At 43.1% G+C, this 26349-nt stretch overlaps 1 protein-coding gene across 3 annotated transcripts in view; it reads right to left on the bottom strand.

The window, feature by feature from the left end:
- ELP1 (elongator acetyltransferase complex subunit 1) overlaps positions 1-23957 on the bottom strand; it is an 87746-nt gene extending 63789 nt beyond the window's left edge. The window contains exons 1-16 of one of the 3 annotated variants that reach the window (XM_044305389.1): positions 23898-23957; positions 22888-23057; positions 22323-22475; positions 21012-21093; positions 18775-18855; positions 18584-18669; positions 16712-16811; positions 14956-15046; positions 9229-9352; positions 5350-5440; positions 3343-3570; positions 2826-2996; positions 2638-2731; positions 847-1005; positions 638-747; positions 211-314 (exon numbers count right to left, since the gene is read on the bottom strand). In XM_044305389.1, coding sequence (XP_044161324.1) covers positions 211-314; positions 638-747; positions 847-1005; positions 2638-2731; positions 2826-2996; positions 3343-3570; positions 5350-5440; positions 9229-9352; positions 14956-15046; positions 16712-16811; positions 18584-18669; positions 18775-18855; positions 21012-21093; positions 22323-22475; positions 22888-23037 — 1824 coding nt within the window. In that variant the 5' untranslated portion in view covers positions 23038-23057; positions 23898-23957. Of the gene's footprint in view, positions 1-210; positions 315-637; positions 748-846; positions 1006-2637; positions 2732-2825; positions 2997-3342; positions 3571-5349; positions 5441-5781; positions 5878-9228; positions 9353-13562; positions 13813-14955; positions 15047-16711; positions 16812-18583; positions 18670-18774; positions 18856-21011; positions 21094-22322; positions 22476-22887; positions 23058-23897 lie in introns of those variants that run through there. The other 2 variants (XM_044305397.1, XM_044305407.1) reach the window with 2 other exon arrangements.
- Between the last annotated feature and the right edge of the window lie 2392 nt (positions 23958-26349).

Genomic DNA, 26349 nt, shown 5'->3' with positions numbered 1-26349 from the left:
CACTTGTCTACTTCCCCCCATTTGGCTCTAATATCTAAAGTCTGAAAGTAACCAGAAACCAGCCACAAGGACCTACTGTTTAAAGTTCCATGTGCTGAGTGTTATAGAGTTTGCTCCTTATGTCAGCAAGATGTCTGCTGTAAAAAGGCATTGTAGATGAAGGTTATAGTTTGTGAATTTCAGTCACGGTATGAAACTGCATCATTGTACCTCTCCTTCTATTTCTGTGATTGCAGTTTGAATACAAGGATGTTGAAATTTTACATCTTGACCTGCAGCATCCTTCCAGGGTTCGATGACATGTGATGGAGTCTCTGAAAAGATGAAGATGTTGGTCTAAATTAAAAAACTCTTATCGTTCAGTGTGATGATATCTAGCTGGATCGTCTTCATTACGTGAGTGGGATTTGTTACTTCTAATGTGACGTAATGCCAGAGTCAGCTGGGATTTTTTAACATTACAACCAAAAGATGACAAATTAGGGATACCAACTCTGAAACCTAAATTAGCATTGATGTGTTAGTGGGACAAAACACTTCAGTTTTTAATAATTTGTTGAAAGTGCAATAATCCTGGCCAGTGGATGTCACACTGGCAATAAAGCCCTAGTAATAAAATGTCACCCCCCATACTTACCCCAAAGATACTTCCAGACCTGTCCATCGGCTGTCTGCAGAGCACACGTCTTGGTCTTTGTGTTATAGAACACACTGATTATATGTCCGTTAACAGATACAGTGGGTCTGCTTGTAAAAGAAAAAAAGTTAAAAAAAACAACATGCTAACTACATAGATACAATGATGACAAAGTACATAACAGTCATATACAGTGCACGTTTACATACTGGACATCAACACTCTGGCCATCTATTGGGATCTTCATGAGGTAAACAGTTGACTGTCTGGAATTCTCGCCTTGAATCACAACCAAAAAAGTGTCATCCTGCACCCATGTAAGATGGCGGAAGCAAAGAGGATGTGTGTTACACGATGGAACTTGAACTCTACAAAACAGAAAAATAACTCAACTGAAGGAAACTGAGGTAAAATATAAAAAAATTGCAAGTTTTGGGTTAAGTGTGGTAATCTGACAACCAGCCATTACAAGCATCTCCATCTAGGTGTTTAAATGGAGGTCAACATTTTAAAATAGATTTTAGCCCCCAATCTGGCTTAGGTGGTTAGTGGGAGAAGTGATGGGAACAAGCTGGGATCTTTCTTCCCATTTCTCCTACAAACACAGAGCTAGCAGCTTCCAGACTTTAAATGGGTTGCCTGGCCTTAAAGCTTACAACTTCTGTGGTCCTCTCCTGTCCTCGGTCACTTCCCGTCCCTGCAGGACTAGGAAGAGGCTTGGTCACGTGTCTACTACGGCCAACCACAGGCCTCAGCAAATCACAGCAGCTTGAACTCTACGTCCCAGAAGTAATGTACCGTTCGAGCTGCTGTGACTGCTGAGGCCTGTGACTGGCCACAGTGGTCAAGGAACCAAGCCTCTTCCTAGTTCTGCAGGGACCGGCTGGAACAAAGCAGCAGCAGGGAACTGTGGATAGGTGAATGTGGTTTATATGTTCAGGCAGACAGGGGAGGACCCCTAGGGATGTTGGGCAATCCTTTAAAATAGTGCTGCCTCATAAAATACTGCACCAAACTCTTGCCATTATTTTCTAGTGTGGCCAGCATGTAAAGGGATTAGACATTACATACATATCCTTCGCAGCGAGAGGGTTAAAAGCATTAACTCTATACTTCCACAATAAGTAAAAGAGGTTATCCCGTTAGGACAACCCCCGTCTATAAGAACTTTTAGGAGTCAGTCAGATCCGATTCCGCACTACAAGTAGGTGCTATGTAATACTAAATATCGGCTGAAGTATAAGAGGTGGCCACCTACACATCTCCCCATCCATAACAGCTGATAGCTGGCATTACTGGCATTTAACCTACTGGGTTCTTATTTAAGGAAGGGGTTGTCCAGTATGCTACATTGTACCTTTCAAAACCTACACACTTTCTGCCCCATTTTAATGCTACAATAATTATGTGATAATAACTTCTGCTCTGTTCAGATTCTTGTTATCATACAGTGCTTAAAGGGGTTCTCCGGACATTTTAAGTAATTAGTCCTTTCTTCTATCCTGTGGAAAGATGATAGTTTAGTTAGTACTGCCTGTCCTTTGCTCCACTGATGCCGCCATCCCCACTGCACTCACATAGGCATCGGGTTCTTCCGCACAGGATGTGTGCCCTCCTCTTGGACCTGGTCAGCTGCACTACAATTATGGTGGAGGGAGGGACAGGTACCTACTGACTAAATGATCTTCCTTCCACATGATAGCACAAAAGACTGATTACCTAGAACAGGGATCACCAACCTTTGGCTCTCCAGCTGCTGTGATACTACAACTCCCAGGATGCACACTTACTCCGCTGTTCTTACAACTCCTGTAGAGGTGAAATGAGGATTCTGGGAGTTGTAGTTTCAGAGGTTGCTGATGCCTGAACTAGAATGACAAGCGAACCCCTTTAACAACTGTGCATTATGAAGTGTTGTCAGTTTTGCCGCACATGGGAGAACTTCTAAATGGGCCTGTGTATGAATGTGCATGTAACATCTTCCAGCATATAGAAATGACCTGCATCTCTTTTCCAGTACTGGCATTCTAGAGTTTAGTTTATATCCATTTCCTGGTACTGCTTTCACAGTGGAATCTTTAATTGCCTCAATTCCTGCAAAAATAAGAAAAAAAAAAAATGTGTATATTTCCAAATACTATATAACAAGCATGTGGCTTTCAATATGATCGGATCATTCCTTACTGACCATATCTGCAGATATATAGTGTATTGGCAGCATCAAGTACAACAAAGTCGCTGCTCTTGTCTGGATCTGAATGGAAAGCAAGGTTATTCACAGCAAGTGGAAACTGCATGTGAAATGTGCACATCGGAGGAGGGACCACAGACTGACCAAAGGATGTCACCAAAACCTTATCTGTACAAAAAAAAAAAAGGGCAAATGCATTTCATTTAGGGTGTCAGTGAAAAACAACAGTCCATGTAGCTATAGATTAGCTATAGTAGGCATTTACATCTTTAATATAACCAACCTTCAATACAAAAATCCATATTGTTACAAGATTGGAACTCCTTTGTGGTCCAATACCACAAAAAGAGGAGAAGAGCAAAGTCAAAGATGATAGTTTGCCACCGGTGAGGGAAACGGATAAGGATAGACTTCATGAAACTAGGTGACTGCTTCCCCACATCGGCTGTCATTTACACACTGGACGCAATACACAAAATAAAGTGAGAAGACTATGGGCTTTAAAGTTTCTTACCACCATCAATGATGGCCACATCAGCCTGTCCTCCTGGACCATGTCCACTGCAGTCTGTACTCCAGGTCCAGTCATAGCAAAGGTACCGCCATCCAGTGCATACAACATGCAGTCTGTACGAGATCTCGGGGTCCCACGCTACAGACACAACTCTCTCGTTTTCCTCACTCCCAAAAAGTAAGCTTTGTTTCAGGTACCAATGATAATTTCCAGCCACCCAGAGTTGAACTAAGAAAGGAACATCATATAAACTGACGCAAAACTATTAGGACATAAGTCTATGTCATGAAAGAAGAATAAAGGCGCGACATGTAAAAATAGCACATTATGGCTACGGTATTGTAAGGCTAAGTTCTGCATCGGAGGCTGTGCTACTTTGTCATTTTCATTGCTCTGCTCCTAGAACAGAGAAGAACAATAAAAACAATCAACGGTGGAAAAGCGAACAAGCCTAAGACAATTGGAATGTATAAAGCCTCATGCAGAAGACCGTATTTCGTATACACATATAGACCCATTCCTTTCTATGGGTTCGCAAAAAAACATCATCTGTGTTTTCTGCATCTGTGTGTTCGTCTGGCAAATGATAGAACGTTTTCTATTGTCCGTTTTGCAGACAAGAATAGCCATTTCTGTTAATGGAACTGGGAAAAATGCGAATTACACTTAGAAGGTATCCATATTTTGCGGATCTGCGGACTGCAAAGCAGATACGGTCGGAAGCATGTAGCCTAAAGCAAACAGATCTTTTCTTTCATATCATCATCCTCCACCTTTCCCACACAGTAATATGTATATACACATAATGTATACTTTAAAACGATATATACTGCAGAAAATATATAGGGGGTCATTCATTAAGCTGAAATACACCTATTTCAGGCGCAGATTGAGGTGCAACAGCTAGCTGCGCCGCAATCTGCGACTTCTCCCTTCTCAAGCTAGGTCTAAAGGCGCACCTTGGGTGGAGAAGGGAAAGGGGCAGCAGGCCCACCTCATTTACCATTTCCTATGCCTGTTTTAGGCGTAGAAAAAGGGTGTAAATGTAAGACAGCAAGGAAGCCGTCTTACAATTCGAACTGACGGAGGATCTGCCCAAGTTATGGAGAGGCCTGCGCCAGCTTAAAGGGCTTCTGTCACCCCACTAAAGTGATTTTTTTTTTTTGGGGCTAGTGAAATTAGTTATATTGCGATATATGACAATATAATTGTGTTACTTACTTTGATCCAGCAGTTTCTGCAAAAAACAAAGTTTTATAATATGTAAATTCGGTCTCTACCAGCAAGTAGGGCGGCTACTTGCTGGTAGCTGCTGCAGAAATCCGCCCCCTCGTCGTGTTGATTGACAGGGCCAGCCGGGATCTCCTCCTCCAGCCAGCCCTGTCGGCATTTCAAAAATCGCGCGCCTCTGTGGATTCGGCGCAGGCGCTCTGAGATGAGGAGGCTCGTCTCCTCAGCACTCCCTCAGTGCGCCTGCGCCGATGACGTCTTCTATTTCGGTGATGTCATCGGCGCAGGCGCACTGAGGGAGTTCTGAGGAGACGAGCCTCCTCATCTCAGAGCGCCTGCGCCGAATCAACACAGGCGCGCGATTTTTGAAATGCCGACAGGGCTGGCCGGAGGAGGAGATCCCGGCTGGCCCTGTTAATCAACACGACGAGGGGGCGGATTTCTGCAGCAGCTACCAGCAAGTAGCCGCCCTACTTGCTGGTAGAGACCGAATTTACATATTATAAAACTTTGTTTTTTGCAGAAACTGCTGGATCAAAGTAAGTAACACAATTATATTGTCATATATCGCAATATAACTAATTTCACCAGCCCAAAAAAAAAAAAAAAAAAAAAATCACTTTAGTGGGGTGACAGAAGCCCTTTAATAAATGTGCCCCACAGATTTCATTTTCTATTGCCAAAAATGTTGTCAAGTTAATCTAATCTTCCTTGTAAAATAAAAATGAGTGCTTCACATCACAATATGTGTCTTTATTACTCTTATCTTGTATTTACCATAAGTATTGGGTTTTGAACCCTCCTTTCCTAGATCCTGAAGCCAAACAGCTAAAACTGTTGAATCGGAGTTCCACAAAAGTTCTCTCACCTGTTCCAAGAAGAATATAAGAGCATAAATATATTGTCCCGTTTTGTTTTTTTTCTACACAATATATAACAAAACTAAGAATCAGCTCACGTAAGAAAAAAATCATGTTGTTATCCATGCTTGCCTACTTTTTGAGAAATTACTTCAAGAAGAACATGCCCATACTCTAGAATTATAACTATATATCAGCCTTCAAACAAACAGACTAAATATAGTAAGCGCTGACTTAGTGGTATGTAAAGTCAAGCCCAGCCCTTCCCTCACTATCACAGTCCAACACATTACAGAGTCAGTCCCAGTGTGCCCATGATAAAGCCACCCACATTACATCCAATTATTACCACAGCCTGTGCTAAGGAATGGTACAATTTGCTGTTGTGAAGCTTATTTTCTAATGCGTCAGACATGCTGAATAGGGGTCATCCGGGAACTCATCCCTATAAACAGACAAAAAAAACAAAAAAAAACTATTTTTTTTATGAATTCATCTGGTCCCATGGGGACATGGTTAATGCAAACTAACTTACAATTCTTTCATTTTACACTATGCATAAAACCCCTCATTTCCCCCTTTCCTCCACCCTTATTAATCAGTCTTGTATAGCTTTGTGTACTGATAACTGTTCGTCTGTTTTCTTTGTTTTCAGGACAGAAAATTAAAAGCTCTTTTATAAGAGTAGGATTGGCCGAACAAGCTTTCGTAGGAATGCTTATTCCCAATCATTGCCCCCTTTAAGTGTTCAGGTTCAGGTTTTTTAAATGGCGTTTTTGAAGCCAATACCAGGAGTGGATTCAAAATTGTGGAAAAAAAAAAAAAACTGACGTGTCACTTTATATGGTAATAACTGTAGAGCTTGTTAAAAAATCCTTTTCACCAGAAAATCCCTTTAAAGTGTTAAATGGGCACCAGTCAACTTGTTATATTATTGACTGGCGCTCAACTCGGGCTGATCTTGGCCTACAGTCAGGTCCATAAATATTGGGACATCAACACAATTGTAAAATTTTTTGGCTCTATACACCACCACAATGGATTTGCAATGAAACGAATAGGATGTGCTTTAACTGCAGACTGTTAGCTTTAATTTGAGGGTATTTACATCCAAATCCACATGAATGGTGTAGAAATTACAACAGTGTGCCTCCCACTTGTTAAGGGACCAAAAGTAATGGGACAATTGTCTTCTCAGCTGTTCCATGGCCAGGTGTGTGTTATTCCCTCATTATCCCAATTACAAGGAGCAGATAAAAGGTCCAGAGTTCATATGAAGTGGGCTATTTGGATTTGGAATCTGCTGCTGTCAACTCTTAAGATGAGATCCAAAGAGCTGTCACTATCAGTGAAGCAAGCCATCATTAGGCTGAAAAAACACAACAAACCCATCAGAGAGATAGCAAAAACATTAGGCGTGGCCAAAACAACTGTTTGGAACATTCTTAAAAAGAAGGAACGGGGGTGAGCTCAGAAACACCAAAAAGAACCGGAAGACCACAGAAAACAACTGTGGTGGCTGACCGAATTAATAGACCCATTAATACCTACTTAACCACTCATCACCTATACAAGTGCACCAAACCTAGGCTTAAAAGTGGCCCCCTCAATAAAGCACAAACACAAGAAGACATCACCAATGCAGAACTGGTTAAGATTGAATGGTTTTTATAGGTGCAGAAAGTGTAGGTTGTAGAAGTACCAACTTTCCAAAAAGAACGAATTAAGGTCTCTTCCACACAGAATTATTTTTCCATGGAGATTAAACATCTCTTAACATGTAATTCTTCAAGTGTAGTCTATTTGGTCCAATGCCCATGCCAAAGACAATATATTGACAGAACTAAGAGACCCTTTAAGGTTAGAATATCGGAACATCTAACCAATATAAAAAAATGGATATGAAAAAAATTCCTTATCCAAACACTTTAAGGAATCTCATAACAAAAACCATAAAGGCCTAACCTTTCCAGCATGGGAAAAAATAGAGAAAAACACTGGAGGGGAGGAAACCATATAGACAGAATGTCAAGAGCAGAATTGAGACGCATCTATGATTTTGGAAGCCTCCTGCCAGCAGGCTTAAATGCTGGACTAGAAATTTTTGGTTTCCTATGACAATCCAGGTGTGACATATGTAGAATGGTACACGGGTCCCCCTACTGATGGGAGATCGCATGTCTGGCTGTTTATCAGCACTGCAATCTCTCCTTGGTGGTGGGCCCCTGTCCCCATACAAGTCTTGAAACTTTTTACCCTCAAGACCACACTTCCAGGAGTTCATCTTAAAAGACATCTTATACTAAGATTTCTAACCGTTCTTAAATTTTAGGATATCCAATATCCGTTAAAAAAAAAAAACACACCACAAAAAAATTGTACAGGTTATGATGAGTGTGTGTGTGTGTTAGAGAGATAGAGATATTTCTATATACACACACACACACACACATTATATATATATATATATATATACACACACACATACAATACTGTGTTCAGAAAAGAGTGCATGTAATGAGATCTATATTCTGCTTATAACACCATGGTTCTGACTGTAGATCGCTGCACTAATGTTATCAGCAGAAATATTTATTGCTGTCCACAAATAATGGACTTTCTACAGAAGGGAAAGTGAGAAATAGATCTTCAGGTTGGAGCATACTGTAAGACTCACCATGTGGATTGGAATGAAATCTTACAAGTTCCAGCAGCCTATATGCAAGTGGCTGCTAGTTGTGCTGTGTAACAGGATGTGGGGGCGGGGCAGCAGAGCTTGTGCTGGTGCATGTGAAATCCACAGGAACACCCACAGAGCCTCATAAGAGATGACAGCACTGAGCATAATTCATAGAAGAGCATTTCTGAGAGCATGTGAAGCAAAGCTGATACCAGTAAACAAGTGTAATTTTATTATGTGCTGCATTATCGTAAGATATGGGGTTATTGATTGTAAGTGCACAAAGGTGTCTATAACCTCTAACTCTCTCATTCACACCATCACTGCCATCAGAGAGGCCCCTCTAATTAAGAGAGCACATACACATATCACAAGACCTCCCCCATCAAAATTTAGCATGCCCCCCCACTGCTCCACTCAGTTTACCACTAGGCGTGAATCACAAATTCCTAAGCAAAACGAAATGCAAAGTGTGATGCCACAGATTTTTGACAAATGTAAACTCTAGAATAGAAGTAGTAAAGTGGAATTTTAATCTAAAAACTGTAATAAAGTCTCCCTCTCTCAATTTTATTGACTTATATGTGGAACAGGTGTTTCATAAATATGAGGCTCATTCTGAACACCAGATTTATCAGTGCATTAACACCACACAACTGGCATACGCACATTACTAAATCGCCCTATACAGTTCTATGTCTGAATTACATTGCATCATAAAACTGTCTGGCTGAAGCCACCGCTAAGGGGATATCCATGCAAAGGAATCTATACAGTTACCATTGACTGCAATGGAAACTGTAAAACTCAACACTGAACTGTCCCTAGTGGCAGCTGCATGAAAATGCAGTGTTTTTATGTGGGAACAGAAGAGGAAGTTCAGCACTGGGGCCCCCTCCCTTCACAGTAGTTGCATGGTATAACTGCATGAAAGTTACAACACTGACACCAATTGAAGCAATGCTCTTCTGTGGGCATCTTTATCTAGGCCTGACAGAAGTGACCCTTTAATATCAAATTAACCCTATTTGTGCAAAATTAAATTTAGTTTAAAGAAAACAGACAGTCAGCTTTGTCTTAACGCCAATGCATGTGAATTTATTAACTTTCTCTTACCTGAACTTCTCCTTTTGCAAAAGGTAGTGTGAATTCTCCATGTACAAGCCCATTCTTCTCAAAGAAAATCACATCATGCTTGTTGGGCTTGCTCTGAGTCGAAGCAATCAAACTACCTGAAGGCCTTGAAATTACAGAAAACAGAAAACAAAGGGATCGTCCCACGATTAACTTTCATTTATTGAGTTAGAGTTCGCAAAATATATTTTCTCGCTCGTGTCAATGGGGGACACAGAAGAACAAGGGACGTTAAAGAGCAGTACTATGGGGAAGGAACAAGAACAGAATGAATCCAACGGCGGTCATAATGCCCCGAACAGAAATGCGGGGGAGGACACACCCGGAACCCTGAAAAGAGACAGGAAGAATCATTCCCAGGAAGGCCAGCCACAGAGCAGCTAAACATGGAGTGGCTCCGGCTGGGCAGAAGAAAGAAGATTCCAGGGAATATAAATCACGGCTTAAGAGACTGCAGAAGACTTCTGAGGAAGTGATATCCATGGGTCAGAACCCCAGGAAAAAGAATCACGCTACAACCATCAACAGACACAACATGGTGGGAGAAGAAAAAAAGGGAACCACTCAGTGGAAAACTGATTGAAAGAAGACTAACTAAAAATGGCGTCAGGATATCAAGGCACAGAGAAGTGTAGATGTGACAAAAAATAAAAAATTCCCCCCCACGGGGACGAAGTAGGGGTGCCAGAAGGCAAGGCCCCAAAACCATAACAGGCTGCCAGAAGAGAAAACCACTCCATTGGGACCATGACGAACAAGGCAGGGCTTGAGAACCTGGATGACAGGCATGAAAATGGCCCACAAAAAAAAGCTCTTGAAGGAGTGAAGAAGGTCAATGGGAACCCAAACCACAAAAAAGGAGGGGAGTAACCTGGCAGCAAAAATGGCATAAATAGTACGCCAGAAAGGGAGTGTGGACACCAAATGCCACAAGTCCTAGAAAGAAAACTGGTAACAAAACCAATACCATCCGCGCAGGCACTCCACAGCAGAAAGGGGGCATACGAGAACCCAATGGCTATGGAAACTGGCCGAGCAGGCAGACAGTATCTGGAGAAAGTGCAACTACTCGCCCTGCAGTAGGGGAGAAGTAGAAGTGGCTGATGCGGCTCAGTAGGGAACCAGCATTTAAGGGGTGACAACGCGGACAGTACGGCCGCTCTACCAGGGGAGGGGAGCCATGGAAACAATTCACATATTCACATATGCAAACTGAATAAGGGCATAATTAATTGAAGATGAATATAAATTTTCACATATAATCACTCACATAAATCATAGAAGTCATATTTTAGTGATCTGGATTAATTAATACTTAGCTTTTATTATAGCATTATAAAATAAATGAGATTTGTCCCTCAAATTGAAGAGGTAGGTAATCAAGAACCGCTCAGTGTCCCACACTCAGGCAGGACGTTTACTGAAAGCAGTAGTAACGTGTCCACAATGATGCAAATGATGTCAGACACAAAGGTAACAGGTGTACTTGTACACTAGTACCCTAAAGCCTGAAGGTGACTTTGACTTTGTACGTCTGCTATTGATGTATGAGATGTTGGCGCATTTATATGCCATCATCCCAACTATCTTGTGGCTTGGATACTAATATACATTGTGTTAGTCACCTTCAGGCTTTAGGGTACTAGTGTACAAGTACACCTGTTACCTTTGTGTCTGACATCATTTGCATCATTGTGGACACGTTACTACTGCTTTCAGTAAACGTCCTGCCTGAGTGTGGGACACTGTGAGCGGTTCTTGATTACCTACCTCTTCAATTTGAGGGACAAATAGCTTTTATTATAGCATTATAAAATAAATGAGAAGTATTAATTAATCCAGATCACTAAAATATGACTTCTATGAATAAGGGCATACCCAAATCCCCAAGGAGGCAACGCTGATGCTGTCAATATAGTAGATGGTAGAGGCAATGCACTACTTGTGAAGGGAAGAAGGAGCAAAGCCAGCGCCATAGAAATCGTCAGGTTATGCCATGCACAGAAAACCATACTAATACCCACGAGAAGTGAGCAAACCCACCAGCTGCAGCATGTCATGGTATGGGCAGATGACAGCACTATATGGAATAAGAGCACCTGTCAGCCAGCGCCTCAGGAACACCATACATATAAGGCCTGGAGGATCTATTGCACCTGGTGATAGCAGAACATGAGCACAGTGCCACCTGTGAGAAGGAAATGTAGGCACAATCACAGCTACAACTAGCGAGAAGGTTTCACCCCTAGAAGGAGGAATAGTGCGCAGATACTGCACAAAACACCAGGGCCGATACTCCACATGGAGAAGGGACGCGGTAACAACGATGAACACAAATACTCCCCCTGGGACGGAGTCACACAGTAGTGGCCATAAAATCTATGGCCAGCGCAAGGCTGCCTCATGGGGGGAGGCCATAGCACAACTATGGTCTCTAGGGCCAGAGGAGAGGCTCCCCCTGAGAATGAGGCCAAACAGCAGTAGTCACCAAGAAAATGGTGCTAGCGCAATCCTCAACTTGAGAAGGAAGGAAAGTGGCAAGCAGTGCAGACGTTCCACCTACTGACTGAGAATGGACGCCTAGCATGTTGAGTCAACAGCCTGTCAGCTACAGTCCTACCAGGAAGACAGAGGCTGCCACGTAGGCGCCCGACACCAATCCAATCCAAACAATGACTACCTGAGAAATGGGATAGTATGGTGTAGTCACAGTATCCAGTAGTAGTGCCAAAATACCACCTATGACGGGGGATAAGGCGACTGTAGGGACGAGTCTAGCAATAGGCCATCCACAGAACAGGATACAATATGACAAGGAAGAAGTGAGAGTAGTTGCAGTAGTCGACGTTCAAGCGATTACTCCACCTAAGAAAGACGGAAAATGCAATAGGATGGAAAGCTTGCAGAGGTAGGGAATCACTGCACTGATGGAAAGAGGGGGACCCGACAAGATGTACCAGGTCCACTGGTAGTGTAAGCACTACTGGTTGTGCAACTACTCCGCCAATGGAAGGAGGGTAATGCTACAGGATCTACAGTATGCAATTGTGGTGCAACTAATCCACCTATGGAAGGGGGAAATCCAAAAGGACAGATGATAACCAGTATTGGTGCAATTACTCCGCCTGCAGAGGGGGTAATGCAACATGATGTATGGTATCCGGTGGAAGTGCAGTTACCTGCCTAATGAAGGAGGGTAATGTGATAGTCTATATAGGAACCAGTGGTAGTGCAACTACTCTATGGAAAGAGGGTAATACCACAAAATGTACAGTCTCCGATGTAAGTGCAAATACTCCTACTACGGAAGGAGAGGAATGCTAGCGGAAGTATAGGATCCAGTGATAGTTCAACTACTCCGCCTATGGAAGGAGGGTAATGCTACAGGACGTCCAGTATCCAGTGGTGGTGTAAATAGTCTTCCTATGGAAAGAGGACAATGCTAGAGAGTGATGATACAGAACAAATAGAATAGAGAGGCAAGTGCAAACACTCCGTCAATTGAAAAAGGAGGGTATTGATACAGGCTGAACGGCACTCAATGGAAGTGCAAGTACTCCACCCATGAAAGGAGGGTAAAGCTATAGGCTATACTGTATCCACTGGTAGTGCCATTACTCCGCTTATGGAAGGAGGGTAATGCTACAGGCAGTACAGCATCCAGTGTAAGTGCAATTACTCCACCTAAGGAAGGAGGGTAATGCTACAGGATGTACAGGGTCCAGTGGTAAGCACACATATTCCACCTAAGGAAGGAGGGGAAAGTGACAGGACCTACAGAATCCAGTAGTAGTGAAACGACTTAGCCTATGGAACTACAGGAAATGCGGTATTTAGCGGTAGTGCAAGACTGCCGTTTATGGAAGGAAAGTAGCGCTACCGGACATATGTATCCAGCGAAAATTTAGTGCTCTGATAGAACAGTTCCCGCCCGGGGCCTCGAGTACAGGCCAGGCCGACCGGAAGAACTTCCAGTTGGAGCGGCAAAGCAGGGAGGGAGCGGGAGAGCAAACCCGAGACATACCCCGGACGGGAGCTAGGGAACTGCAAGGGGTAGCCGGATAGGGGGTTGCCGCAGAGAAGCCAGGGACTCGATTACCAGCGGCCCCGGTGGAAGACATGGACCGGAACTCTGGGAAAAAACAGAAGGTGGCCTGACATGAAGCCTCCCCCCTCCCCTCCGCCGGGGGAGGGACATCTGCCAAAACTGAGGCCTCAGGGGAAGGTAAGCAGGCCTCCGTGGGGGATATTTACAGGTGAGAACCTGAGAATGGGGAGGGAGGAGGAATGGGGCCTTGGGGACAGAGAATACTCACCCGTCTGGCGTTTTCTGCCCCCCTGGCTCCAGCTTGGTCACCAGCTTCGGTGTGTAACCCCTTGGTGAGGGTAGCTACACCGGTAACAGAGAGGCCGGACCCGGTGACCCGAAAGCTGGCAGGATACAGAGGCTTTAGGAACCTCTGGTCCTCCTTGCCTTCTGTAGACCGGGAACAAGCAGCAGGCTTGGGGTCCCGCTGGATTCCAGTCTCTTGGGTGGGAACGCAGACAGCTTAGAGACTGCCAGCAGCCCAGCTAAAGATAAGAAAAAAAAAAAAAAAAAAAAAAAAAAAAAAACAGACCTGCAAAGCAGGGAGGCCTGCCTCCTACGGACACTAAGTTAAAACTGATTAGCTCAGTGTCTGCAGGAGGGGTATAGCTGAGAGGAGGAGCTAACACTTTTTCTTTGCTTAGCGTCGCCTCCTAGTGGCAGCAGCTATACCCATGTTCTTCTGTGTTCCCCAATGATAAGAGCGAGAAATAAGCAGATAACTAAAACAGATAAAGCAAGTCCCTACATATAACAGTAAATAATAGATTCTGGAAGCTGTAAATCACATTCTTTGAGGACAGGAGCGTCTTCAAAGTCCTGTATAGTGCACAGTACACCAGAAAACTAAAATGGAGCTTCCTATACCTGACATTAAAGAAAGCAGCTCATCCTGATCCAGGCAGAACCCCGCAAGTAAAGGTATTTGTCTAGAATAAATAAAAACCATTAAAAAGGTCCTCTTTAAAACCTCATGCCTTCTGTGAAACATGGTGGTGGTAGTATCATGGTCTGTGCCCGTTTTGCTGCAACTGGACCAGAACGGTGTGCCATCATTGATGGAACAATAAATTCTGAAATATACCAGCAAATTCTATAGGAAAATGTCAGGACTAGATACAACACCTTGGATCTAAGTAGCGGTGCAAGTGCACAAGCTCTGCCTCCGCTACCAGAGCAGCAACTGGATGAACATTTGCAAGAAGCTTGTATGTTTTATCTGCGTTTGCATGGGTTTCCTCTGGTTTCCTCACACAGTCTAAAAACATACTGATAAAGAATTTAGACTGTGAATCCCACTGGGGATGCAAGTGATAATGACTGTAAAATAGTGGAAGCTCCAAATGAACTGCATGGGAGCAGCACTGCAGTAACCAGCGCCATCTACTACCGAAAAGGATGGAGCTGTGTCGAGCTGGAGCTACTGGAGAACAGCTGATCAGAGGGGAAACAAGGTGTCAGACCCCCGATGATCAGACATTGATGGCTTTTCATGAGAATAGGCAATTAAATATTAACGTTTTGGAAAACTCCTTTAAAAAAAAAAAAAAAAGAAGAAGATCAACTTGAACAGAAAAAAGGTGAAAACAATGTATTTTTGTTGTTCATAAGCTACTACTCACTTCCAAGATAGAGCCTGCTCCAAGCCTTCCACAGGTTCGCTGGTTGACTGTAAGGAGAGCTCTCTGTTCCATACTCTTACCTTACGACAGCCTGTAAATCAATGCCGAAGAGCAGAGAGCAGGTAAACTGCTTTTATACAGAATACAGTCTGAACTGCAGCTCACACACACACACATTTGGTTAGTATCATCCAAAGCTGCAGTTTTCAGTGGACTGGCCGACAATCTAATGTGTATGAGGATCCACTGCCAGATTATGTCTGAGGAGAGGACCGACTGCACTCAATTTCAACATCTGATCCTTTTGTTCTCAAGGGATATAGCAGATGACACCAGAGGTGTCTGGCGTCAGCTTTCTCCTCTTTCCCCATTGAAAACACATACATGTTTGGCTGAACCGAACATGTGTATGGCCACCCAAAGAAAAATTAAAAATGTGAAACTTGCACATACTTTTGAGGATTCTGTTTTTCCATCATCTCAGATAGAACAGATTATACCACATTATATCATAGACTAGATTAACTTTCTTGGCTCCAGATTTCTGGGAGAAGGGGCAAGTGAAGCTGCATGAGCATGATATATCGGCCAGCTCAAGAGTGTACGTATATGGGGAGTCGAGAGAGACTACCACAGTTACAGTCCCTGTTACCAGCAGAGAAATAGCTGCATACATGTATTCCCTCTGCACTGAAATGAATGATTATTACAGAACCAAGTGAGGATACACACTAAGCAGTTTCCATGTCCTCTAACTGTACATGCCTCTATTAAGAAGAAAGGCAGCTAAAAGCATTAAGAACACACACGTGCTTTCAAGGGCAAAAGAGGAGAAAGGCGATGCCAGACACCTCTGGCGGTGGCTTATCTCCTGCCAAACAAAATTCTACTGGCTGAGGAGTCAGGAAGGCCTAGTACACCTTAGATAGTCGGCAGGTTCTACCAACTATAATCTTATGTATAATATAAGCGGAGTAAAAAAGACGTAAAATAACCTAAGGGTATTCTCACATGGCAGATTTTTCCATAGGACTTATGGTACCGATTTACATTAAAATAATTTAAAAGGACTTTTGAAACCGCAAAATTGTTGAGAACATGAGTCTATGAAATTATGTTGATAGCATTGGATAGAACAACACTAATAATTACTAAAGATTATGGGGGAGATTTATCAAGGTGTAAAGTAGAAGTGGCTTAGTCACCCATAGCAACCAATCAGATTCCTCATTTCATTTTCCAAAGGCGCTGTGAAAAATAAAAAGGTGGAATCTGATTGGTTGCTATGGGCAACTAAGCCAGTTCTACTTTACACCAGATTGATAAATCTCCCCCCTATATGCTATAGATGTTTATATTGCTGTCCAATATCGCCTTTTAATATGAGAAAGTAATAAATGATATCAATATCACCATTTACAAGATATGCAATATTATCCTATATAAAACACACAATAAAATACTACTTTCATATGTGCCACAGGATAAACTCCTCTCGGAAACTCTCTTGAATTGCTAACAGGGATAGTGATAGTGCCCCATTGATGACCACTCGACTAGTAGAAATTTGTGGACCTGGGGCACTTGGAATATTTTCATGTGTGCTACACGTTCGCATTTTGCAGGACATATAATGCAAGTGCCATAACAACAACACCTTATGCTTTTAAACCCATCATAAGTTCAATTTTCAGTACAGTGGGCACTTTGGGTGGTTAAACCAGTGAAAAAATGTCATAATTGTGGGCCTTCCTACCTGTCTCTGGGCATATGGCACTCACTGCAAAGAGCTGACCATCTTCTCTCCAAGTAACACGAGGTTTGCGGTCATCCCATGGCATAGCAGGTTGTACGCTCTAGAGCAAAGGTGGTATGTTAATATATAAATCACAGCTTTCTGGAAAGAACTGTAACAAACCTAGACTGGATTCACACCCATAATTTATGCACATTTGTGATCAGTCTGAGATCCATTTTTTTACATGGGAAAAAAAGTCCTGCATGCAAAAAAAAAAAAACGGATCTCAGACAAAAATGGCTCAAACAGATTCTAAAATGTGAAGAACTGATGCGTAGAATCCGTTTTTTCTTTCTGTTCTTCTGGACACAGCTTTCTCTGTCAATGTGTGACAAAATAAAAAAAACATGTATTTTTTGTACAAGCCCCCACAAATGACCAAAGTGGGTGAAAATGAAGGCTTAGGCTACTTTCACATTAGCGTTTTTCTTTTCCGGCATAGAGTTCCGTCACAGGGGCTCTATACCGGAAAAGAACTGATCAGGCATATCCCCATGCATTCTGACTGGAGAGTAATCCATTCAGTATTCCTCAGAATGTCTTCAGGAAAGTCATTTTGACTGATCAGGCAAAAGAGAAAACTTAAGACTTGCCTGAATGCCGTATCCGGCAATTTTTTCCAAAGGAATGTATTAGTGCCGGATCCAGCATTCAAAATACCGGAATGGAAGCAATCATTAAGAGAAATAAAATCTCCACCATCCTATTCATACACAAAAAACACACAGAAGGATAAATTACTCACAACACTGAGCTAAAGACCTGCCTCATTCTCCTCTCTGCTCCACTTGTCAGGGATTATGATTCTGGATACAGCTGATACGATCTTCAGCTGAATCTCTGAAGGAAAGGAGCTCATTAGGAGACATGAAGTACATAGAGGATGGACAGGACAGACCGGCAACGGAGACTGCGTACAAGAGCTGCTGCTCATTACTCACATCTCCACCATCCTCTCTGTACTTCATGTCTCCTCATGAACTCCATTCCTACAAAGATTCATCTGAAGCTTGTATTAAACTGTATTCAGGATCATAATCCCTGACAAGTAGAACAGGGAGCAGGATCAGGAAGATCTTTAGCTCAATGTTGTGAAGTAACTTGTCCTCCTGTGTAATTAGGACAGGTTTTTGGTGTACTAATAGGACAGCGCCATTTTGTTTTTCCTAATGATTGCTCCCTAGATAAAACAAACCATTATAACTAATGAAAGGTATCTGGGAATAGATTTATAATAAAGTAATATTTAATTATTTTCATTTTCTCAATTCCCAGAGAACCCCTTTAAAGTGGAAACTCCAGCAGGAAAAAACAGACTACTCCCTTATTAATAAAAAAATAGATTTAAGGCCAAGCGCAACTGAAGCATGAATGTACTTGGGAAATAGCATAGCTAAACCAACCACAGCCTCCAGCTGTCACAGGCAAATCACTTGTGAAGAATGGCTTGCATCATCCCCCATTCACTAGCAGTGTTGGTAGGAAGTATTAATATTGGCCGTCAGTACTTCAGGTCAGAAATCACAGAAAGGAAAGGGAAGAAAAAGACACCAGTCCTCGGCTCTCTAACCAACAGAACTAGAGTGGATGCTTCCACCACACCACCACTGTTTCTTTCACCACCTGCATTTATTCACAGAGCAATCTGATAATGTAAAGAGCATGACTGGTTACATAAACTATATTACTTATATATTGTATGGTTGTATAGCTGCAGAGCTTTTACTGGTATTCAAGATTATTTGCTTTCATTGTACAGGGCAAGGCTTGATACAGATCAGAGCTTTCTTACGAATAAGCACATAAAGGAGTCATATGAGGATATACTACCGTTAGTCTCTGTCTGGCTGCCTGTTTTCCTTCAGATCCATGGAATTGGGTCTCTTTTTTGCCCCAACCAACTGTAATAAATTTCCCTGTAAAAAGTAAAAATAATAATAATAATAGAAGAATCACAATTTGCTTTGGATTTGTTAATACTTTGTCATGCCGAGGCTTCACATTACATGAACGTAAATTACCTTCTCCAAAATCTTCCTGATGAATCTGTATTTCAGCAATTGGTTCAAAGTCTTTTGTCATCAATATGAGGGTCTGTTGGCCTAGAACGACATCAAACAACTGATTGTTCATGATGCCAAATAAATGTACCAAATATGTTCTGGGTGGATTTTAATTTGCGGCTAAGGCCTCATTCACATGACCATATCCGTTTTGCAGTCTGCAACTTGCAGATCAGCAAAATATGTATGCGGTCCATCTGTCGTCCAAATTTTACAGGCATATTCTGTAAAATGCAGAATGGACATAAAGATGCGAAAAGCATACAGACGATCCTGATTTCTGTATATGCAAGTCCTTTTCAGAAAAAAAGATAGAACATGTTCTATACGTCCAGACCATGGACCCATTGAAGTCAATGCATCCACAAAAAATGTGGATGCAACATGGACAGTATCCACATTTTGAGGATCCACAATTTGCAGACCGCAAAATGCATTTGATCATGTGCATGAGGCCTTACACTGATAAATGACACATCAAGAAACCAGATTTCTTAAAGGGGTTGTCTCACCTCATTAAGTTATATTTATTATGTGTATAACATTGATATAAGTAACTTACTAACAGATGCATTAGCAGTAATGGCTCTGGTCCCCACTATCTTTTTTCTTCTTCTTTATATACTGCTCGTCTCTAGAGGTTATGACCACCACTGCAGCAGTAGCCACGATTGCGCACAGCAAGAAAAAAAAAAAAGCCGGCCTTTCTGGTGGCCAGGAATTGATGGAGTAATGATGTGCAGAAGCTCCCGTTCCTGGCCACCTCTCAAAGGCCACTGTCATTTTCTCCTAAAAGAAACAGAAAGGGCCTGCTCTGATGAGACTGCTAGCGCTTCTCATAGTCTAGCAGCCTCACGAGCTAATGTAGTCAAGGGGTGGGATTATATTACCCCCACTACAGCTCTCTAAAGAGCCTTCACAGCGCCCAATGTGATCCTTTGTCCCAGTTTAGTTTGCATACTATCAGAAGCACATCTCCTGTTTACAACCAGCAAGCATTTTAACGCCCACATAAAATCACATGCACATGGTGCGTATTAAGCACAGATTTTCATGCAGTGGTACATGGTCATGGTCAATTCCATTGCTGGAATTACACAGCTCTCTCCATTGTTGAAGTGAATAAGAAGAACGCTGAAGTTGTCAGACTTGTCCACTACACCATGGACGGATCTGTGTAGTTCCAATCACCGACTTCCAGCACCCGGGCTACTCAGCTGGTCAGCTGGAACATGGGGTATCAGACCTGAGGATAGGCCATGAATAATAAAATCCTGAATAGTGTGGATCAGAGCTTCAGTATTTTTCCATCAATATTTGTAAGCCAAAACCAGTAATGGGTTCAAAACAGAGGAGGTGCAAATCCTTACGTTCCTAGTTTAAACACGGATTCCAAATTCGGAATGTGTGAATAAGGTCTTAGGCCGAGTTCACAGTTATTTGGTAAGTGATTTCCATCAGTGATTGAGAGCCAAAACCTGTAGTGAAGCCTTCTCAGATATAAGGCATAATGGAAATAGTTTCACCTGTTCTGTGTTTTTTATCCGCACCTCGTTTTGGCTTATTATAACCAATGGGAATAACTGACCAAATAACTGAAGTGAACTCAGCCTTAGGGCTCATGCACACGAACGTGTGAGGCCCATGCCCATTTTAAGCCCCACTTGAATGGGTCCACAATCTGCAAGATGCAGAGCGAAAGCACGGAGAGGAAGCCCACAGAAGCACTACGGAGTGCTTCCGTGGGATTTCGGTCTATGCCTCCGCACCACAAAAAATAGAGCATGTTCCATTTTTTTACAGTGCAGACTAAATCTTGCGGACCCATTTAAGTGAATGGGTCCGCATCCGCAAACGGCAGCCATGCGGCCGGTGCCTGTGCATTTCGGGTCACTATTTGCGGTCTGCAGCACTGGCATGAACTGTACACTTCGTGTGCACGAGCCCTTAGGCTTCTTTCACACAAGCAGTTTTTATCCCTATTACATTGGTATTACGGAGGTTGTCTTAAGCTTCACGCACACTGGCGTATTTTATCTGTATTCTGCATAAGAAGCTGCAAAAAGTGTTTCCTCTATATTTTGCTGTGTTGAGGATCCCTCCTGATTATAGTGTAAAAACGGATGACCTGAGGTTCACTTGAACGGCAGGGGGTCAAGTCTATAATATGGCTGCATCTTAAGGTAAATAAATACCTGTTATAAGGAGAACAAGTTCTTGATCAGGGCTCCAACTCATAGTAACAATTCCACTATCCACACTGCCAACACATTCCAGCTGTAAGGGGAAAAATAATTAGTACATACCATTTTTCTTTTTCAGTATGTTTCAGTGGTCAGAAAACGACACTAGACTATTAACCACTCCACTTTATTAAAGGGGTTAACCAGGAAATTCATATTGATGACTTATCTTCAGGATAGGTAATCAATATCAGATCAGCTGTATGAAAAGGCTGCAGTACTCCGTGAGCGCCTAGGCCTGTGACATCACCATATATCGGTCACATGGCCTAGGCACAGCTCAGCCCCGTTCTAGAGAATGGAGCTGAGCTGCGATACCAAGCACAGCCGCTATACGATGTACGGCGCTGTGGTTGGTCAGCTGTAAGGAGCAGCTGTAAGTCAGCTGTCTTCAGCACCTTTTATACAGGCTTTTCTACAAACGCTCATCCCTGATAATCGGTCCGATTATCAATCCATATAAAAGGACCTTTAGGCCTTGTCCTCACTGTTTTTTGTATGTGAATTTCTGTGCCAGAAACTGCCTCCTATAGTTTTGAGTGGAAGTCTGTACTGCCGTTCATGCAGCCATGATTTATTTCAGCTATGTTTTCCAGATCACAACAAGAAAGGAAACATCCTTTTTTGGCGCTATTTTCACCAGAAACTGTGGCGGGCGTCTGCTTGCAGATTAGCTCCACTGAATAGGGCTAAAACAACAAGCAGATCTATCACATTCATCCTACTAAACCTTATCTTTCTGTGGCGGAATCCACATGGAGAGTGGAATTCCCACCATAATCCGGGCACAAAAAACTCAAATGGGGATCATTTACTATGACCCTCTATGGGAGGAAAAAACAAACAAACAAAAAAAAAAAACATTTAAAATCACAAACCCATGATTTGAAACTCTTTTAATGCCATTGTTCCTAATTTAGGAGCAAGTGGCATTTCTACACTGCGCTCACCACTTTCTGAAAAGGGACAGTGGCGGGGTGTGGGCGAGGCCAACAGGCCCGAAACATTTACTATAATTTATGATGGAGTAGATTGCAGTCTAGGATAAAAGGATGCTCCTAATATATGATGAGGCCCACGCATTTTCCGACGGCGCGGGGGATATCAAAGACCAGTGTAAAACGCGTAGTCTTTCATAAATGACCCCCAAAGGAACTCTCTTTAGACGCTTATCGCCAGAATAGGAGTGTACGTCAAACCCTGCCATGCAAGGAAGAGGAATCTTTAGCTGGAGGTACATTTTAAAAAACAAACAGCAATTACCTGACCAGTGTTCAGATTGCACAGAATGACATCACCTGTGGCAGTAGCAATGCACACAGACTGCTGATCAGGGACATCCTGTATCCCAACGACCTGACCACTTCCATCCTCTGGTAGAAAATTCTCAACTGTTAAAGAGACATCTGTAACGATCTGAGAAAAATACATAAGTGTATCGGTTATAAAAGTGATGCTCTGACTTGCAAATCTAAACTCTTTAAGAGCCTGATATATTGATGGCTAACCTCCGGCACTCCAACGACAACTCCCAGCATGCACTCTTCTCAGAACCCCATAGAAATGAATGCAGCATGCTGGGAGTCGTAGTTTCACCACAGCCGGAGTGTCGGAGGTCAGCCATCACTGGTATAGAGATTCCTGTATATGCTCTTGTATTCTGCTGACAATGCTGTATTGGTGGCTGCAGGGTTTTCTAATTCATTATACTTTTCTATTATCCAAATTGCTCCTGGCCACAAAGGGGGCACTCCAGGTTATATTATAGACAACTGCTGATAATGCAAGAGGATGGACAAAAATAGGGACTCATTTAGAAATCAGTCACCTGCTCTGTATTGGGATCCAACTCCACAAAGCCATAGCTTGATCCGATGAGAACAGTTCCAGTGTCTGTACGTACAGTAAAGCAGTGTGGAGTGCCAATACCTGGTGCTGAGCCACAGTGTAAAGACTTCTGTAACTTCAGGTTTCGCATATTGATTAATTATAGTAGACCTGTAAGGGGGGGGGGGAATAAATAAATAAAATACTTGAGTTATGACAACTTTTCGGTGACTGATATAGTGCATGGAGAAATAGGGTGCCTTATATAAAAGATCACCTAACACTCTTTGCTTAATGCTTAGGACTAGTGTTGTGCAAACTTTAGCGTACAAGGTTCTGGTTATCTAAGAATTCCGTTATGGGTTCTGCTACCACAGACCATAAGTTATGGATCCATAACGCTTACGGTGTCACAGAACACTGTAAGCGTATACGCACAGGGTGATCCTTATTTATGGACCGCCCTTAATGACGTACAAGCACGTGCAATATTCTGCAGCACCGCATTAAACGGCATGTGTATGCTATGGATCACCAGTCGAAAGCGATTTCCCAGGTACAGATGACGGGGCTGCACCGACGTAGGTGTAAAACGTGGAAGTCTTTTACCGGTTGGTCCATTTCTGCATCGTATACACCACAACATGACTTTTATGTGTCATCACATGCTGGGAGACTATCAGGATGCATAAGAAGTCCCATCATCCTAAATACTGCATGAACAGCAGAGAATCCATACAGGGAGAGCATCATGAGAAAATCATCTCTACCGTACGAGCATTACACACTATATTACACAAGGTCCTCCAGGAATATAGTCAAAGACAATGGACTAGCACCTGACAGCAGACACCGCTCACCCCACTTTCTAGGGACCACAAGTTTATGACATCTATACAGTTCTTTCCACACATTTACTAAAGATATATACACAACCACGAGCAGAAAAAAGCAGGTGCTCTTCCTCCACACTGTCACTGATGGGACTCAGGACAACAACCACTACTATACCTGTCCACGTTCCCTGCTTATACCACACCGTGACAGCAGACCGGGCTCAGCAATAAGGCGTCACACATAGCTCAGGTGTATTCAGTCTACCACTAAATGGTACGATACTAAAGGGGAAGACATTTTTTCGGAGACCAAGTCTCCATGCTTACTTAGGGAATAACGTCACGTAAATGGCTACTTACGTCGGAGACAGACAAGTGGAAGCTGCTGTGCCTCTAGTGTACGCGCCACTCCCCGACGTCTACTGTGTGGCGCGTGCGCAGTGCGGGCTAGTGTCCAGAGATGTTGCTGGCACCTGGACGGGTATCTTCACCGGGGAGATTGCCTACTGAGCAGCTTCTCTAATGTACAGTTCCGTGTTCTCATGCCTTATTGTTTTCAAGATCTCTCCTTGCTGCTGAATGCAAATATTTGTCCTTATTGTGCATACCTCCTTGTCCTTATACATGCATGCCTGCCCAATTTTCAAAAGCCAGAGGAAGGACAATGGCAGCGCTAGTGCCCGCAGGTTTCTTTTACACTGTTATGTCCCAACTAGTGTTGAGCAAACTTGTGTTTCTGGTTCGGCGTACAAGGTTCGGTTTAGGCTTCAGTTTAGGCTTAAGTTTTTGCTGGATCGGGCAACGATCAGCAAAAACATTTCTGTTAGGCCGAATGAACACGGCCGCGAGCGGTCCGTGGTATCCCAGCCTGGCATCCTGCTGACAGCAGGAACGCACGGCGTGGTATCCCAGCCTGGCATCCTGCTGACAGCAGGAACGCACGGTGTCATTGGTTGCTATGACGCCGTGCACTTCATGCCGCCGCTGCACTACAGTAACACACTGGTATGATACGAGTGTATTACCGTAGTGCAGCAGCGGCATGAAGCGCCCGGTGTCATAGCAACCAATGACACCGTGCGCTCCTGCTGTCAGCAGGAATCCAGGCCGGGGTACCACAGACCGCTCACAGCCGTGTGCATTCGGCCTTACTGATAATACAACCATCTGCATCTGTTATGAACGGATCCGGTTGTATTATCTTTAACATTGCCAAGACGGATCCATCATGAACTCCATTGAAAGTCAGTAGGGGAAGGATCTGTTTTCTATTATGTCAGCATTATGTGTCATGCTGGATCCGTTTTGCTCCGCATCCCATGACAGAAAGAAAACCGCAGCATGAATGGAGGACATCATGTTGATCTAAGGATACTTTCACACTCGCGTTTTGTGCAGATCTGTCTTGTATCTGCACAGACTGATCTGCACGATTAATGCAAATGCTTGTATCCGTTAATAACGGATCCGTTTGCATTATTCATTGAAAAAAAAGTCTGTCAAAACGGATCCGTCTTGACTTACATTGAAAGTCAATGGGGACGGATCCGTTTTCAATTGCACCATATGGTGTCGCATCTGTTAGGCTCTGCATAGTCAGACGGTCACAAAAACGCTGCAAGCTGCGTTTTAGTGACCGTCTAAAAAACGCAACGGAGGCAAAACGCAGTCAAATTGATGCATTCTGAACGGATCCTTATCCATTCAGAATGCATTGGGGCTGAACTGATCCGTTTTGGGCCGCTTGTGAGAGCCCTGAAACAGATCTCACAAGCGGACCCAGAAACGCCAGTGTGAAAGTAGCCTAAGCAGGACAGCACACAGGCCCGGCCGGGTAATGGTCTCCAGCCTGGGAGGTATGATGATGTCACTGCATTGCCCCTGCTGCTGGGGAAAGCGCAGACCAGGGAATGGTGGAGTAGGGAGCAGACAGCCTCCTACTTCACCATTATATTCAACTATACCTGCATGCTCAGGACGCAAATACAGCTGAAACTGGGACGCACCTCAGCTTCCTCCAATTGCAGGACACCGCCGAAATCTGGAATTGTCCCGCTGGATTCAGAATAGTTAAGAGGTATGATTATGTTCTATTGAACTCTGTGTTCATGCAGCATTTTCAGCCTACAGTGCCTTGGAAAAGTATTCACCCTCCTTGACTTTTTTTGTATTTTGGTGCCTCACAACCTGGAATTAACATGGATTGTTTGAGGATTTGCATCATTTAATTTACAGAACATGCCCACAACTGTGAAGATGTTATTATTATTTTTTTATTGTGAAGCAAACAACAAATTGGACAAAATAACAGAAAAAGTCAATATGCATAACTATTCACCCCCCTAAAGTCAATACTTTGTAGAGCCACCTTTTGTGGCAATCACAGCTCCAAGTCGCTTTGGATAAGTCTCTATGAGCTTGCCACATCTTACCACTGGGATTTTTGCTCATTCCTCCTTGCAGAACTGCTCCAGCTCCTTCAAGTTGGATGGTTTGTGCTTGTGAACAGTAATCTTTAAGTCTGACCACAGATTTTCTATTGGATTGAGATCTGGGCTTTGACTAGGCCATTCCAGCACATTTACATGTTTCCCCTTAAACCACTCAAGTGTTGCTTTGGCAGTGTG

Source organism: Bufo gargarizans, chromosome 1 (genome assembly GCF_014858855.1).
Source record: "Bufo gargarizans isolate SCDJY-AF-19 chromosome 1, ASM1485885v1, whole genome shotgun sequence".
In the NCBI taxonomy this organism is placed as follows: Eukaryota; Metazoa; Chordata; class Amphibia; order Anura; family Bufonidae; genus Bufo; species Bufo gargarizans.
The sequence above is the reverse complement of the archived record's forward strand: the minus strand, read 5'-3'. Positions and strand labels throughout refer to the sequence as shown.